At 42.1% G+C, this 15,295-nt stretch overlaps 1 protein-coding gene across 4 annotated transcripts in view; it reads left to right on the top strand.

The window, feature by feature from the left end:
* The window catches only part of GLIS3 (GLIS family zinc finger 3), a 494,000-nt gene extending 480,070 nt beyond the window's left edge, over nucleotides 1–13,930 (top strand). For all 4 annotated transcript variants that reach the window (XM_068552881.1, XM_068552879.1, XM_068552883.1 and 1 more), the window contains 2 exons: nucleotides 8,622–8,804; nucleotides 9,700–13,930. In XM_068552881.1, coding sequence (XP_068408982.1) covers nucleotides 8,622–8,804; nucleotides 9,700–9,836 — 320 coding nt within the window. In that variant the 3' untranslated portion in view covers nucleotides 9,837–13,930. The remainder of the gene's footprint in view (nucleotides 1–8,621; nucleotides 8,805–9,699) is intronic.
* The last annotated feature ends 1,365 nt before the right edge of the window (nucleotides 13,931–15,295 follow it).

The following is a 15,295-nucleotide window of genomic DNA, read 5'->3' as shown; positions in this document are numbered from 1 at the left end:
GTTTTTGTTTCCTTGTCTATAAACTGGGGACAATATTACTTAACTCAAAAGTTGATGTAAGTTAAAAAGAATGAAATATTGCCATTTGCAGCAACATGGATGAATCTAGAGAATATTATACTTAGTAAAGTAAGTCAGACAGAGAAAGACATATTATATGATATCACTTATATGTGGAATCTAAAAAATAATACAAATGAATCTATATACAAAACAAAAACAGACTCACAGACATAGAAAATATACTTATGGTTACCAAAGGGAAAGGTGGGGGGCAGATAAATTAGGAATATGGGATTAACAGATACAAACTGCTATACATAAAATAGATAAACAACAAGGATTTACTGTATAGCACAGGGAACTATATTCAATATCATTGTAATAACCTATAATGGAAAATAATCTGAAAAAATATATATATATCTGAATCATTTTGCTGTACACCTAAAATTAACACAATATCGTAAATCAACTATATTTCAGTTTTTTTAAAAGTTGTGAAAATGAAGATTTTCTGTTTAAAACACCTAAGATAATGCCTATCTCAGAGCAAGTAAATATTAGTTCCTCTCCTTCCTTCTGAAAGAATTCTCTGAGGGGTTGGTGTAACACTAATCAAAATGTCTATAAAAATGCCAAAGCAAAGGGACTGCAAATGAGAAAACTCTGGACTTAGTAGAAAAGTATATGATGACTGTTTTAGTCTGCTCCCCATTTGTTTTAAGATAAAGGCTAGATCCATGAATAATTGCAAATAGCTGGATGTTTGTAAATATTAAAATGATTGTATGAATTTTCCACTTTTCTCTTATTTGCACAATAACATATAAACATAGTATTGGTTTAAAGGCAAATGATTCAACTTCCATCTCTTTGTCTATAAAATGAGAACATTTGTTTGAATCACCTGCTTATAAGACAGGTATATCAGAGGCTGCCTAAGAAGGAGTTTTTAAAAGTTTTTTAAAAAGGTACCATGTGAATAATAAGTGTATGATTCCCTGGGCCTTTCTCTGAGTAAAGTTGGAGGGCATTAAATCATGCTGAGAAGATGTGATGCCAGAGATCATATTCTTATGGCCTTTAAGAGCTTTACCAGAGACTTACCTATTTTTTTCTCTTTTCTGCTCATTGGCTTGTATCATGGATTGCAGAAGGTATTTAAAGGGGGGAGTGCAAAGGTCCCCAGAGAGTACAAGGGAATGCACAAAGAGCCATAAGAGTGTTGGAGAAGAAGAAATTAGGGTAGCCAAAGGGAGTAGGCCATGCATCTTCTTTCTGTGTCCCTGTCCCTGGAACTCTCTGATTTGAGCCCTCTCGTTCATCACTTAGGCTTATCCATGCCCCTGCACATGCAGCAATCATGACTGAGGCCCAAAACTCTACACTTCCTCAAGTAACCCACAAAATTATAGTCTCTGTGGAAAAATGATTAGAGTTGTAAAGCTCATAAACATACATCCCTGCTTCCACTTGGCTAGCAAAGAGCTGTACCACCAAAAAGCTGAGCACTGCCAGCTCTGCCTCTGTCACTGACATCTGCTTATTCTCCTACCCAGGCACGAATTGATCAGTACCACTGGCAAAAAAAAAACCCCACTCTGCCAGGGCTGGTCCTCAGCAGAGCTATGGGATGACCTCCTAATTATATCTACCCTCACCAGACAGGGCCAAACAAAAGGAACCATAATCACTACTCTTTTTTAAAAGTTTTGGGAGTGCCCAAACTTCTTTCTTATTTGAGCTTTTTCCTCTTCCTATCTTGAATGCAGTCTAGAGAAAAGAGTTGCATCTCTATATATTCCTTAAAGAAAATTTCCTTTTTATTGTCACATATAATATTAAATTGTATTACTTGATTTTTCATTTATATGTTTATCTTTCTTTCTCACTGAAACATAAACTCCAAGAAGGCATGGAGCATGTTTTATGCACCACTGTGTCGCCAGCACTTGAGCAAGTGCTTAGCATATAGTTGTCGACTAAATGAAGGCATAAAAGTTGAAATGTTTGTGTTATTAGAAGAATAGGGAAGAAAAGTGAAAAGAAACATTTGTAGAGTGCTGTGTGCAGGCACATGCTCAGCCCTTCACACGGGTCATCTCTTAATCCTCTAATCTTTGCAGTTACCTTATGAAGTAGATACTGTGAACCCCCATTTTATAAAAATAACAATAGCAAAGGCAAGCACATGCTTAGCCAGTGTTTCTTCTGAAAGGTCAAGGGGACAGATGACTCTGAGATTTGGGCAGTATCTGAAAACAACAGTGTTTGGCCTGGATGCCTAAAATGATACTCTCCGATCACATGGGAATTGAAGGGCTTTCCTGTCTGAAGATATTGAGGGGTCTTGGGAAGCAATTGCTCTCAGCATTGTTTCCAAGGAGCTTCACAAAGGGTCCTGCCCAGCCTGATCAGGCCACACTCTGGTTGAGGAATTAGTTCTGGGGGCCCTTCCTGATGCCTGTGATGGGCTTCACAGGTGGGCTGTCTACATCTATAAGTTGGCATCATGGTCTGGGCAGAACCTGCTGCAGGGAAGGGTCAGTCTTGATTCTGAATGTTGTCCATCCAACTCTTTTCCTGGCGCCCAGAGTTTGGTGGTGGTTCTCAGCCTCACCATAAAGGAGAACAAGAATTTTGTTTTGCAAAGCCATCTGCTATATATATACACAAACCCATTAGGGGCACAGCTCCTGACATAGCACCTTGACAAAGTTCAGGCTGATGGTATTCATCTCCACCCATAAGTGTAAGGTAGAGCCTCTGTATTGAACTTTATTTCATCATCAAGTGGTAGGGAAATTGGAGACCCACCTATGCTGTTGCCACTCCCACACACACAGTGAGCTAGGCCCAGAGTCTGCAGGAAAGAAAGTGGGTGATGTGTTTCCTTTTCCTTCTCTTACTTCCAGAAAGGAAAGTGGTTCCTGCAGGAGAGCTGAATTGCCCTGGAAGTTTAGCTTAAAACAATGCACATCAGCCCTCATGAGGGTTGTGAGTTGGGTGACCATTATTTATTTACTGAAGTATTTATACTCTGGTTCCTTCTACCAAGACTAGAGTATAAATTTGTAAGGAAAGGATAAATGTAATAAAGAGTCTTAATATACTTCCTATCTTGAACGCCAGGAGTCTAAGAATCATTATCTGTCTTTTATTTAAACTCTTGGTGGGTCATATGTTTTTTCTCTAGGAATTTAATCAGAAACATTACTGAAAGTCTATTAAACCTGAGAATGCAGATATCCCTAGAGTTGTGCTGTCCAGTACAGTAGCCACAAGCCACATGTGGCCATTTAAATTTTAATTAATTAAAACTAAATAAAACTTAGAAGTTGGTTCCTCAGTCGACTAGCCACATCTCAAGTGCTCAGTAGCCACGTGCAGCTACTGTATTGGACAGTGAGATGGAGATCATTTCCATCAACACACAAAGTTCTCTTGGACAGCACTGCCCTAGAGAATACCCTTCCATTACTGTATTTAGTCATGCGATTCCTTTCTCCTCTGACTTCTTCCACTCCCCTTCCACGTTGGGAAGGAAATCCACATTGAGCTTCATGGGGCTACTTTATCATCATTAAGCAGCAAGAGTAACCATGAACTCCTGATCTAACGGATCATCACAGAGCTGTCGGTGACCCCACATGACAAAGTAAAGAGGAGAGGTTTTTAAGAATGAATTTTAGGGCTTCCCTTGTGGCGCGGTGGTTAAGAATCCGCCTGCCAATGCAGGGGACGCGGGTTCAAGCCCTGGTCTGGGAAGATCCCACAGGCTGCGGAGCAACTAAGCCTGTGCGCCACAACTACTGAGCCTGCACTCTAGAGCCCTCAAGCCACAACTACTGAGCCCACGTGCCACAACTAGCGAAGCCCGCACGCCTGGAGCCTGTGCTCCGCAACAAGAGAAGCCACCGCAATGAGAAGCCGGCGCACCACAACGAAGAGTAGCTCCCGCTCGCCGCAACCAGAGAAAAGCCCCGTGCACAGCAACGAAGACCCAATGCAACCAAAAAAAATAACAATAAAATAAATAAATTTATTTTAAAAAAAGAATGATTTTTAATACTATATGAGCTCATAGGTAATATTAGGGGAGAAAACAGGATACAAAACAATATGTATAACATTCCAGTTTTGTGTGTATATATCTGGCTATGTCTGAATTGTAGGAATAAAGATAATTTTTCTTTTCTTTGCATATACTATTCTACATTTTCTAGTTGGTATAATTAATTCAAAATATTTTAATAATTAGAAAAACGAGTTTGTTTTTAGAAGGGAAAAATACTTCCCAAAATTGACAAGAGGAGGAATGATTCTCCTTGACCTTCAGGAGCTACAACTTGAGTAAAGTCAGTTTATCTGCAAGTTCCTCTTCTCCTCCTCCATTCTTGGAGGTAAAATAACTTCTAAAATGGGGGAGGGGTGATTTTCTAACTAAATGTGATGACTAATATTTATTGCCAACATAAACTTATATGTGCATTCTTCTGCTATTATAAGTGTATGTGTTCTTGTTCCAACTGCATTATCAATCCTCAAGGACAAGGTGTTATCTTCTACTTCTTTGGTATCTCCAAAAGCACCTTGACCAGTACTCAGTAACTATCATTGACTGACTGACTGACAGATTGGCTGACTTTGCCATCACTCTTATGTTTTATGCCCACAAAATGTGTTAACATCTTGCTGCATTTTGCTTTGGGTCCTCGAGGTAGTGTTCCTTCCAAACTTACTACATGAAATTCAGCAGCTGGAATACAGGAGCCATTCATCAGAAAATGAGTTAGGCTTTCTCTGGGTTTTTGTGTGTGGCAAGATCCTGATGGAATTTTTTTAGATTTTGTTAGTTTTATGGAAATAGCAGTGGGAAGAGGCTATGTTAAAGCTCTTTGATTTGAGTGACCACAGTCATCCACACCAGTGTATTTGGCATCTCTAGTAACTGGCTTCTTGAAGGAAGGGATTTAATAAAGAGGATTTTCTTTCCCTGAGTTGGCTGTGAGAGTGGTAAAACATGCTTGTGGGGCCATTCTGGTTTTGACTGTTTCTCGTGTCAGCCAAGAAAGCCACAGGCAGGAACTACAGTTCACTCGGCCCTCTCACTCAGACCCAGATGGACAGGGGAAACTGGGAGATGGAGCTCAGGATGTTGGGTTTACTATTTAACTTCACCGGGTGTATTTCACTGCATTACGAACCTTTTATACTCTTACACTTTACAGCACTCAAGTGTAGATTGAAGCCATGTGAAATTCCTGCCATGTCTTCAAAGCAGGGAGAAGACAGGAAAGAGAGAATGAATTGGTTTTCACAAAAGGCCAGTGGAAGTCTCTATCACGTCCCTGACATACCTGAATGATCAATGTCCCTATTTGGGGAGTTGTGGGAGTCTCTCTTCCTGGAAGGTTAATATTACACTGAGGAATGCTATCAGGGTATATATGAGTGACAAATATGAACAGAGCCAGCATAGGGATATAAATAGCAAATATTGTCTATTTTGTTCAGTGACGTGACATTACATTCTAATAAACCAACTGTGATGGTTCATGGTATGTTTTCCTCCTGATGGTGATGCTGTGATTACATGTGCCTGGCCACTGGGTACCCAAAGTCAAGATCAGTCCAAGGAACCTCCCAAACGAAACTGCACGTCCCAGGTCTTTCAGCCCACTCAAGTTTGTTGCTGTTTTGAGCCTGCATGGAGGCGAGTGAAGAAATCAGAATGTGTGTCAATTAGTGCAGGATCTAGGAACCAACGTGGGAAAGAGGTATATAGCCCAGGTCCCGAGGGCCAAGAATGTTCCAGAGGATTCCACCTGGGAACTGGAAGTGAGCTACATGCCCACTGCCTTGTCCATTCTTACATTTGGTTATTGTTGAAGGACTTACTTGTTGCCCTTTTGAAAATTTTATTTCTCTTAATAAACATTTTACTTTTGAGAGCTACATTATTGTGATGTAATTTTACTTTTTTATTTTCCTTATTTAGCAAACATATATAAATTATGTTATTAAAATATATAAATATTAATTATATTCTCAGATTATATTGTATAATATGTAAATATTAACTCAATTTAATCTTCATAATAACTCACTAAGTTATAGGTACTACTTGTAATCCCATTTTACAAATTAGAAAGCTGAAATACTGCAAGGCTAAATAATTCACCAAGACTACACAGTTGGTAAGTAGTTGAGCTAGGATTTGAACCCAGGAAGTCTGGCTCCAAAGTACTTGTCCTTCACTGCTATTAAAATTCGGAAAAACATAAAGCCAAAAAAACCCCAAAGACAACCATAAATATGTTGCCTTGCAATCTGTCCTATACATAGTCTTCCACATAACTGAACCCAGTCTCCCTATTCAGTTTTGTATCTTGCTTTATTTTCCAACTGAACCTTATAATGGTCTTTCCACGATGTTAACTCCTTGTAAATACTGTTTTCATGGCTACTTAACATTCGCATCAGGTAAATGTACCATGTTCAACCGTTCTCTTATGGTTGGCCATTTTTCCTCCTCGGTTTTCTGTTATGACAGCTAGTGCTGTGATGACTACCTCTTGCAGAATTTCTTTTGTTTTTCAGAATACACTTTTAGGATACATTCTTGGAAGAAAAATTCCCCTGTCCAGAAGTATGAACACTTTTAGGTTCTAGATGCAGGTTGTCAAGTGATTTACAGAGGCTTATACTCCTTTGCAAAGTCTGCACACTCTGCACAGGGGCCTTTGTCACCACTCTCAGTCCAGCACCAAGAATGACTTTCAGAAATCTTTGCTAATGTGATAGGTAGAATATGGTATTTTATCATTGTCTTGATTTTTATTGCTTTAACGGCTAGAGAATTGCCAGTTGTCCATATTGGTTGATAAATTATATGCGTATTTGAGTGATCTGTTTGGGTCCTTTGCCCGTCTGCCTACTGAGTCCATGCAGAAGACTTAGGGCATCAAAAAGAGAAGAGCCAGTAGTTTTCCATTCTTTCTTCTCCTGCCTTGACATGGAATTTCCTAATGTTTTTTCCTAGTCTATACTGCTAACATGAATTTAATCTGCCTCCCAAACCTTATATGGAATTTTCTCTTGATTCTATATAAAGTATACTACTGGTTACTTACAAAGGATGTTATTTTGTTTTCTACTGTGAGTGTACCCTGTTCATAAATCTGTATCCATCCTTCTGTCTTGTATCATAAGCGCCTAGAGGGCTGGTCTGTGGCTTTGTGAGCAGTTCAGCACACATTCTTTGGTGATATTCCTAGTGACCATAGAACAGGCCTCCTGGCCAAGGGTAGTCTGCCTTGAGAGTACTAATCAGAAATGAGAAGGGTGTGAGCATAATAGGTTGGATGTGTTAGTGTGCCTCAGTTGTACTCAAAGAGAGCTAAAAAGAACCCAAATAGCACCTTCCCTACCTGTTGATAGGTGACTCCGTAAGAAGAAGCAGTTCTAGAGGAGGAAAGCACACAGGACTAGGGCTCCAAAGTCCATGAATTAGTTCTGTATTCACCATCGTGTAATGTTTGTGGAAGGAACCCTGGGGCACTTCCTCTACTAATCCCTTGTTTTTTTTCACCAGAAACAGAGTCATGATATCAATAACTGACATTCATAAAGCACTTTCAAATGTTATATATGGATTTCCTTATCCAATGACTTGCTTAATCTTCATAATCACCCAGTGAAATAGACAATGACTTTCACATGTTAGAGTTGAGGAAACAGGTACCAAGAAATAAGGTATTGAATGAAGATTTCATTATATTTTTAAAACCGTATATTCCAGAAAGTAATCTTTTACTTAAATTTATCATGAGACGAGGAAGAGGGAAAAGGTAAGGTATCATGGAAGGTGTGGAGAATCATAGAAAAGGACTACATAGGACCCCAAGGGAAAAACTCCATTGAGTAAGAAAAAAATTGAAAAGATAAATGAAACAAGATTAGCAAAATGTTGATTATTTTCAAATATCAAGAAATCTTTCCACATATTTCTTCATTATATTATTTATTCACTTCCAGTTTTTCTATTTACTGCAAAGATCAGCAAATAATAATAGTTAAGTAAATGATAGCATATCTGACTATGAGACACTATGTACCTATTCAAAATAATGAGGAAGAAAAGATATAAATGTGTATGAGTGTATCTGTTGGAAGTGCAGATGGATAGATCTATGTTGCATTTTTTAAGGTGAGCATTGTTAAGAGCTTTATTCAGGTTTTTACGAAATGTGAAAAACAGACTATAGAATAAAAGAAGTTAAGGAAGATGCACTTAAAACCTGGTGAGAGGGCATGGGGTAGGAATGTCCCCTGAAGGACAGGCCTTCAGTGTCCAGGACTCTTTGGAGAGTCTAGGGAAGGTGTGAAGCCTTTCAGCTTCAGGTACTAGAGCAAGAAATAAAAAGCCCCTGGAAGTAGAAGAGCTTCTGCTCAGGTAGTGCATTATGGATGCTCGGTCAGAAGGTTTTGTAGGTGGGCTTAAGGGTTAAAGGCATTTTGTCATACGAAGCCAGGCTGAGTGAGGGTCTAGCCAGGTTGAAATGATCTTCTGAACTTGTGCCCTGCAGTAGCTCAATGCCATGCTTGCATTTCAGGATTTTACGGGCAGCTGCAGACATTCTGCCCCCCACATTACCCTGACTCTCAGAGAACCATGCCGCCTAGCAGCTCCTGCAGTGTGGTGCCTTCCTTCGAGGACTGCCTGGTCCCCACGTCCATGGGCCAGGCTGGCTTTGACGTTTTCCACAGAGCCTTCTCAGCTCACTCGGGCATTACAGGTGTGTTGGTATCTGTGACTTAGACACTCAGGCAGACAAGCAGGTGAGATCAGGTGGGTTTCCCGTGACCAGCCTGGACTAGACTTGACCCAGCACATGACCGCATCAAATCCTGTTCACTCTGCCCGTGAAATGTCTCTCCTCTTATCTTCCTCTCCAGCCCTTCTCCAGCCCCACTTCCACCACCCTCGTTCAGGTGCCATCATGTCTCTCCCAGACTTAGGCAACGGCCTTCCAACAAGTTCCTTGAGTCAGCTCCTTATCTTTACCATTCTGCCCTCCAAGCTACCGTAACCATTGGCTTCCAAAAATGAAGGATAAAATAAGGTACTTTCCTGTTCAGCTACCTTCAGTAGTTTGTAGTTTCCCAGAGAATAAAGTTGACTGTCCTCAGCAAGGCATTCGAAGCCCCTAGGAGTTGAGCCTGATGGAACTCTCCGGACCTGCGCTCATGTCTCATGTGCCCTCCTCACATGTCTCCCTACATGCTCTGTACCTGAGCTTTGCCAGCACACTTGGCCCCATGTGCCCCCTCTCTGTCTTCACTCCCTCTTTCCTCCTCCTGGAATGTTCTTTCTTTATCTCTCCGTCTGTGAGAATCCCATCCTTTTTTATGGCTCAACCGTAATATCACCTCCTTTTTGAGGCCGCCCTCACTCTTCCCTACAGAACTTCACTTTTATTGCTACTCAGCCCATCTCTTGTGCCGAGTCCTATTTTAGCCACCTGCCTGCACGTCAGCCTCTTCCCCACCTAAGGACCCCGAGGACGGGGAGACCTGCTGAAGGGCCTGGCCCGGCACAGTTTCCTCCTCAGCCCCAGCCAGCATTTGCTCCCTGCGTGCCCGGCGTCTGCGACAAGGTAGCAGTTGACTTGTGCGCTCTTTCTCTTCCAGTGTGTGATCTACCTTCGGGTTCCTCAAGCCTTTTTGGGGAGTCTCTTCACAGTGGACCTGAAGACACCACGTTCTTGCAGATCAGCGCTGTGGATCGCTGTCCTAGCCAGCTCTCCTCTGTCTATACTGAAGGCTAAAAGCTCCCCTGGCCTCCACTACCACTGGCGTCCAGAATCTTGTTGTTCCTTGCCACCTTTTCTTCTTATACTTTCACAGACTGTAAGAAAAAGGATGTCAAGCGAATCAGCGGAACCTGCCAAGTCCCAGGTGTGTCTTTGGAGGGCAGGGCTGAATGGTCAGAGCTGGGCTTTGTAGGTGTGTTTTCAGCTGCTCCTTTTTCTCCCTGGGTTTGCCGGTGACCAGCAGGACTCTTTTCAAAGGGAATTCAGAGTCTCACTCTACCAGATACCTGTTCCTTTCTGGCTGCCAGCCTTCAGAGGACACCAGTGAGATGATGTGCACGTGGAAGTATAATTTGGGGATTTGCTGAAACTCCAAACACGGAAGGGCGACCCAAATTGCCAGAAGCACAGTGAACTGCCCCACCCAAGAGCCAGGCACAGCAAGGGAAACCCACTTCCAAAGCACAGCATGGGCCCAGCTCTTGGAGGACCCCAGGTTTCCCAGCGCCGGCCTGGCATCCAGTGAGCTGGCTGCCTCTCTCCTCTTAGATATTCCCACGCTAACCAGTTGCTTTCAGTGTTTCTCCAAAAGCAAAATGAGAAGGTTCTGTCAAGCACAGGCCCTTGAGAAGCACTACAACTTGTTTTATATTCATGCAACCTATCTTAGTTCTTTGATTTTAAAGACTTGTTATTTACGCCTACTTTTTAAAGGAAAAAAATATTTAGAGGTCTGTTCTTTGGATGGAAATAATTATTTTAATCCCCCCAGCTACGTACACCTTGCCTCCACTGTGGCTCTGCTTGCCCGCACCCTGCAGCACCTGTGAGCGCCCGGAACATTAGTGTTGCATTAGCAAAGGCTCCCTGAGGGACATGGGGTAGGCCACCCTCTTCCCAGTGCTGCCACAGAGACCCTCGTGGGTTGACTCTTCAGCGGCTCCACCTCGAAGACATTTTTCAAAGGAAAAGGTCGCTTGACTGGCTCACCCGTGGCCTCCGCTCTGGTGCTTTGCCCAGGGACCTGCTAGAAGCTGTGAGAGCAGGGACACACGGAGGTGTGCTCCTGGGTTCTCAGAAAACCAAACTAGAGATGCCTGATGTCTGGCTACTTTGCACAGCCTCTGCTCCCTCCGTTAGGATCTCCCCTCACCTGTCTTGTCTGTTGCTCCCTTGCCTTCCTTCTCTCCCTCTTTTTGCATCACTCTCACCCTCTTCTTGACTGTGGTTCAGACATGCCCCCCACCCGCCATTGCCTGCTCACCACCTCTGAGCAAGGTCTGGCCAAAGGCAGGTAGAGGGGACAGTTCTGGAAAGGTGGCCAGAAGGAGGCAACCTTTCTGTCTGAAACTCTGTTTTGAGGGCCTGGCATTTACCCAGAGCTCTCGGCCATTTGATCTCAAACCTGAATAGGATGCCATTTTCTGTGACTCCTTTATCAAGCTATTAAAAAGATCCAGAGTCCTATGACATAGGCTATAAAAACTGCCAAAACCCCAAAACACCTGGTAGATTCTGACATTCCAGTACTATGACCTCTCATGATTTCTTTTCTCTCTCTTTAAAAATGTTCTCTGAGGGAAAATGAAACAATGCTATTTGTCAAACTGGGATAATTATAATCTTCAACAAGACAATTAAACAGCTTCGTGTCAGACTTGGGATCTGGTGACAGTTTTTATCCTGACAGACATGTCCTTCCAGTCTGGCTGCACGGTCGGTAGCGTTCTGCCTGATTCCGGACTTCATTCTGACACGAAGTAGAATCAGCCGAATAAAGAACAAAGTACAGGGTCCGTTTTGACAGTGCACTCAGTCAGTCTAGTTTCTCTGGCTAGTGGGCTCTGATCTGAGGAGAGCCATCATGCAGACATCCGTGTCTGCAAAAGAGACAAGTCATTCACTTTACAAAAATCTGCTCTGCTTTACAAAAGAATTCACGTCAGGCTTTCTTTCCACATGAGTTCTCAGACGGCACACAAAGTCCCACCCCTCTGGCAGGCTTTGTGGGTTGTGTCACTTGGCCTAAACAGGGACCATGTCCTTTGTCACACCCTGCAGAGAAGGGAAAGCTCTGGTATCTTAGGGAGACAATCTATTCATTCTAAATCCTGGAGCCTCTACAGGGAACTCGAAACACATTTCATTTGTGTGATGAGGAGGAAAAAAATGGAAAGGCAAGGTTGTTACTGCAGCTGATGTTGTCTGCCTGCCTGTGGCTTCTTGCTGTAATTTAAGGTGAAAACAGGTTAGGAGGACAAAGCCAGAAGCTGAACCTCAGAAACTTTGGCTGGAGGAGATCCTCGTGCACATCTCTAGTCTCCCCGTTGGCCTCACTGAGGCCCGAGGGCACCAGGGGGTGCCAGACAGCAGCTGCACCTGTGGGGCCTCCTTCCCCAGCAGGAATTGGCAGAGGGAGCTGGCCCAGTGCAGCCTGCGAGGCTGAGTGGCCCTCACTCCCCTTCCATGTTTCCCCTCAGCTGCAGGTTTGAGCTCAGGGCCCCAGGACATGACACCTCCAGGTTCCTTGTAGACAACACACGCTGCCCTGAGATTCCAGAATCTCGCCTGACCTTAAAATTTGTTCCTTGCTTGCTTTCACACTGCACAAGATTTATATATGCTTTCATCATTATGTTTGTAGCAGTAAAAGTAGAAACTTCAAAAACTCATTTCCTTCCATTTCCTGGTCTTTTTACTCTTGATATGTAACCATTTTCGTAAACATCCGAAGAGAGATTGTCATTCCCCTTTTTAAAAAGACTGGTGCTTGTGAAAGTACACACAGCGGCAAGGCCAATTATCCTATTACATTAAAAAAAAAAAAATCAGTATGCCTAGAGACATTTCACTTGCTGCATTGTCTTAATTCCCTTCAGGGACTGCATCAAAATGTAAGCTGCTAAATATTATTTAAATATTTACTAGTCCTGTGGGGTATCTCCCATTACCCATGTCTACCCCAAATGATTTAGGTGATTCCAAAATGAACAAAAGGTCTTCAGTCAATCACAGCAAAATTTCCACTGATAAAACAGAGCTTTGGTGTTGTTCTGTTGTTTTTAAATTAGCAGCTGTCAAGCACATTAGCATACTAGAACAGAGGTAAGTGTTCAACCCCCTATCCAAGAACCTTGCTTCCCAGTTGCCTTGAAGTATTGGGAATAGTGATTGTAAATGTCCAATTTAATTATTTGGTATTTTATTTGACTGTTTCGACCATGTCATTTTATAGCAGCATTTTTAATGGCACTTTTTTTTGGTGGTGTGGAATTTCTGTGGTTACATTTTTTTTTTTTTTTTTTTTTTGCAATGAGTAAAGAAAAAAAAACACTCATTGGAGAGATGGTGAGTGTAAGAAAGAAGAGATTTATTTTGTACAGACAGCAGAGCATCCTGTGTAATGTTGCTGACATAAAGCACTTTGGGGGGAAAAAGTGGAAATCTGTTTCCCATAAATCACACAGACTCTTGTACATAGTTATATACACTCACGTAGAGAAATGAACTGCATATATCATACTGGATATGGGGCTGATTTTACTCTAGGGGCACATCTGGTGCTTATTGTCATAAATCTTTTAAAGAATTAGGTACACTTTTTTCTATTAATATGTATAGTTTTGTGATTTGTCACAGTTATGTTTCATATAATCATAAGTTATTTTGTCTTGTTTCATGAAGTCCTTTTTTTATGTCGAAAGTAAAATGAAGGGATTGTGCACTTGGTACATAATAAAACTGGAAATAGAGGATGCGCCCACCTGCCTGAAATCCTCCTTTAGCATGTCGTTTTAAAACACGATGGCAACAACCATTTTTTGTTTGTTTGTTTTATTATTTTGTTTAGTTTTACCATCCGCCTCAGTCATATTGGATTGGTAATTATAATTAAAAGCAGATGGGGGTGGGGGAGGGAGTGTCCAAGGCCAGTTTTAAAATGATGCATCGCTTTGGGCCAGAGCTGCAGCCTGGATTTAATTATAGATATGAGGACGAAATGGCAGTAAAAATGAATGTGTCCCTGAATCCTTTACATGTTGGGAGTGTCCATAAATAAAACATGAAGTTTTATTTCATCAGATTTAATTAAAGCTTTTATACATGTTTTATTGGTTATTCTATTAATCTGCTTCAAAAACTGGATAAATGTGTGCTAGGGTTTGGGGTTTATTTGTGCCTTTTCAATGTAGTGCTACATCATGCTTCAGAAATGCCTCTAGTGCATGGTCCTCCAGGTGATGGGGTTTCTTCGGCATGCTGGCCATTGGAGTGGGCCCTTTCTGCGCAGTTTTCCTAAAGCCCTGCCAAGAAAGACACAAGCATCAGCTTCCTGTGAACTAATACCCTGACCTTTAAGTCCTCTGATTTCCCAAAGGAGAAAGGGGCAGTTATCATTTCCCTGATTCCTTGTCCTGTCTGATCGGCTTCTTTCCTCAGCTCCCATCCTTAGGGGGCAGGGAAGGGGAAAGGGTTGTCAGGACGCTCACACATCTGACTGACCCGTGAGCCAAGCACAGCACTGTAAATAAAAGACATCACATTATCTCAAGGCTTATTCTTAGAAAATTGACAGTTTTCTCACTGAATTTTTAAGACTTGAGAATTATGTTAATGGAGGATACAGAGCAGAAGGGATGATGGCTCCCATGCACCTCATCTGGCTCTTCAAGGTGCTGGGGGAACATGCAGCAAACTCATGTGGCTCAGGCTTTGGAGGTGAAAATAGTGCCGACTGACAAGACACAAAGTGTCTCTACTCCCTAGAGGGAGGCAGCTGGTGGGAGGGTGATTTGGTCCAACCTCTTTGGAGGACGGTGTGGCATTAACTGGTAGAGTTGAAGATACACATACCCTGCTATCCAACAATTCCATTCCTCTCTTGGGAGTCAATGGTGGCTCAGATATAAGATGTCCAATGCTATCTACAATGGCCAAAAACTGGAAATGACCCAACTGTCCACCAACAGTAAAAAGAATAAGTGAACTGTGCTAGAGTAATGAAATGTAATGCAATGCAGCAAAGGCAGTCACAGACCTGCAGCCACATGCAGTAATTCAGAGCTGAGTCTCATGAACTGTGTTGAAAGAAAATACAAGACAGAAAAGAAAATATACGGTGTTATTCTATTTATACACAGTTCAAAAACAAAATTCAAATATAGAGTTTAGGGGGCAGAAGTGTAAACAACAGCAAGGAATATACTACCACAAAGGTCCAGATACTGGTGAACTCTGGTCAGGAAGAAAGGGCAACCCAGAGTACTCCCGGGGTGCTGACCAACAGTGTTTTATTTCCTGACCCATGTGTTAGGTTAAACAGGTGTTTGTTTTGTAATTTAACTGTGCATACATATTTCTTTAGTTTTTAGTTCAAATGCCAGGGAAGGTCAACTCTTATTTCCTCTACTCCCAGGGTCTGCAAACTTTTTCTGCAAAGGGCCAGATAGGACGTATTTTAGGCTTATAGGGCC

The sequence above is a fragment of the Eschrichtius robustus genome, chromosome 10 (genome assembly GCF_028021215.1).
Source record: "Eschrichtius robustus isolate mEscRob2 chromosome 10, mEscRob2.pri, whole genome shotgun sequence".
Taxonomy (NCBI): domain Eukaryota; kingdom Metazoa; phylum Chordata; class Mammalia; order Artiodactyla; family Eschrichtiidae; genus Eschrichtius; species Eschrichtius robustus.
Note: the sequence above shows the minus strand (reverse complement) of the source record. Positions and strands in the feature narration are given on the sequence as shown.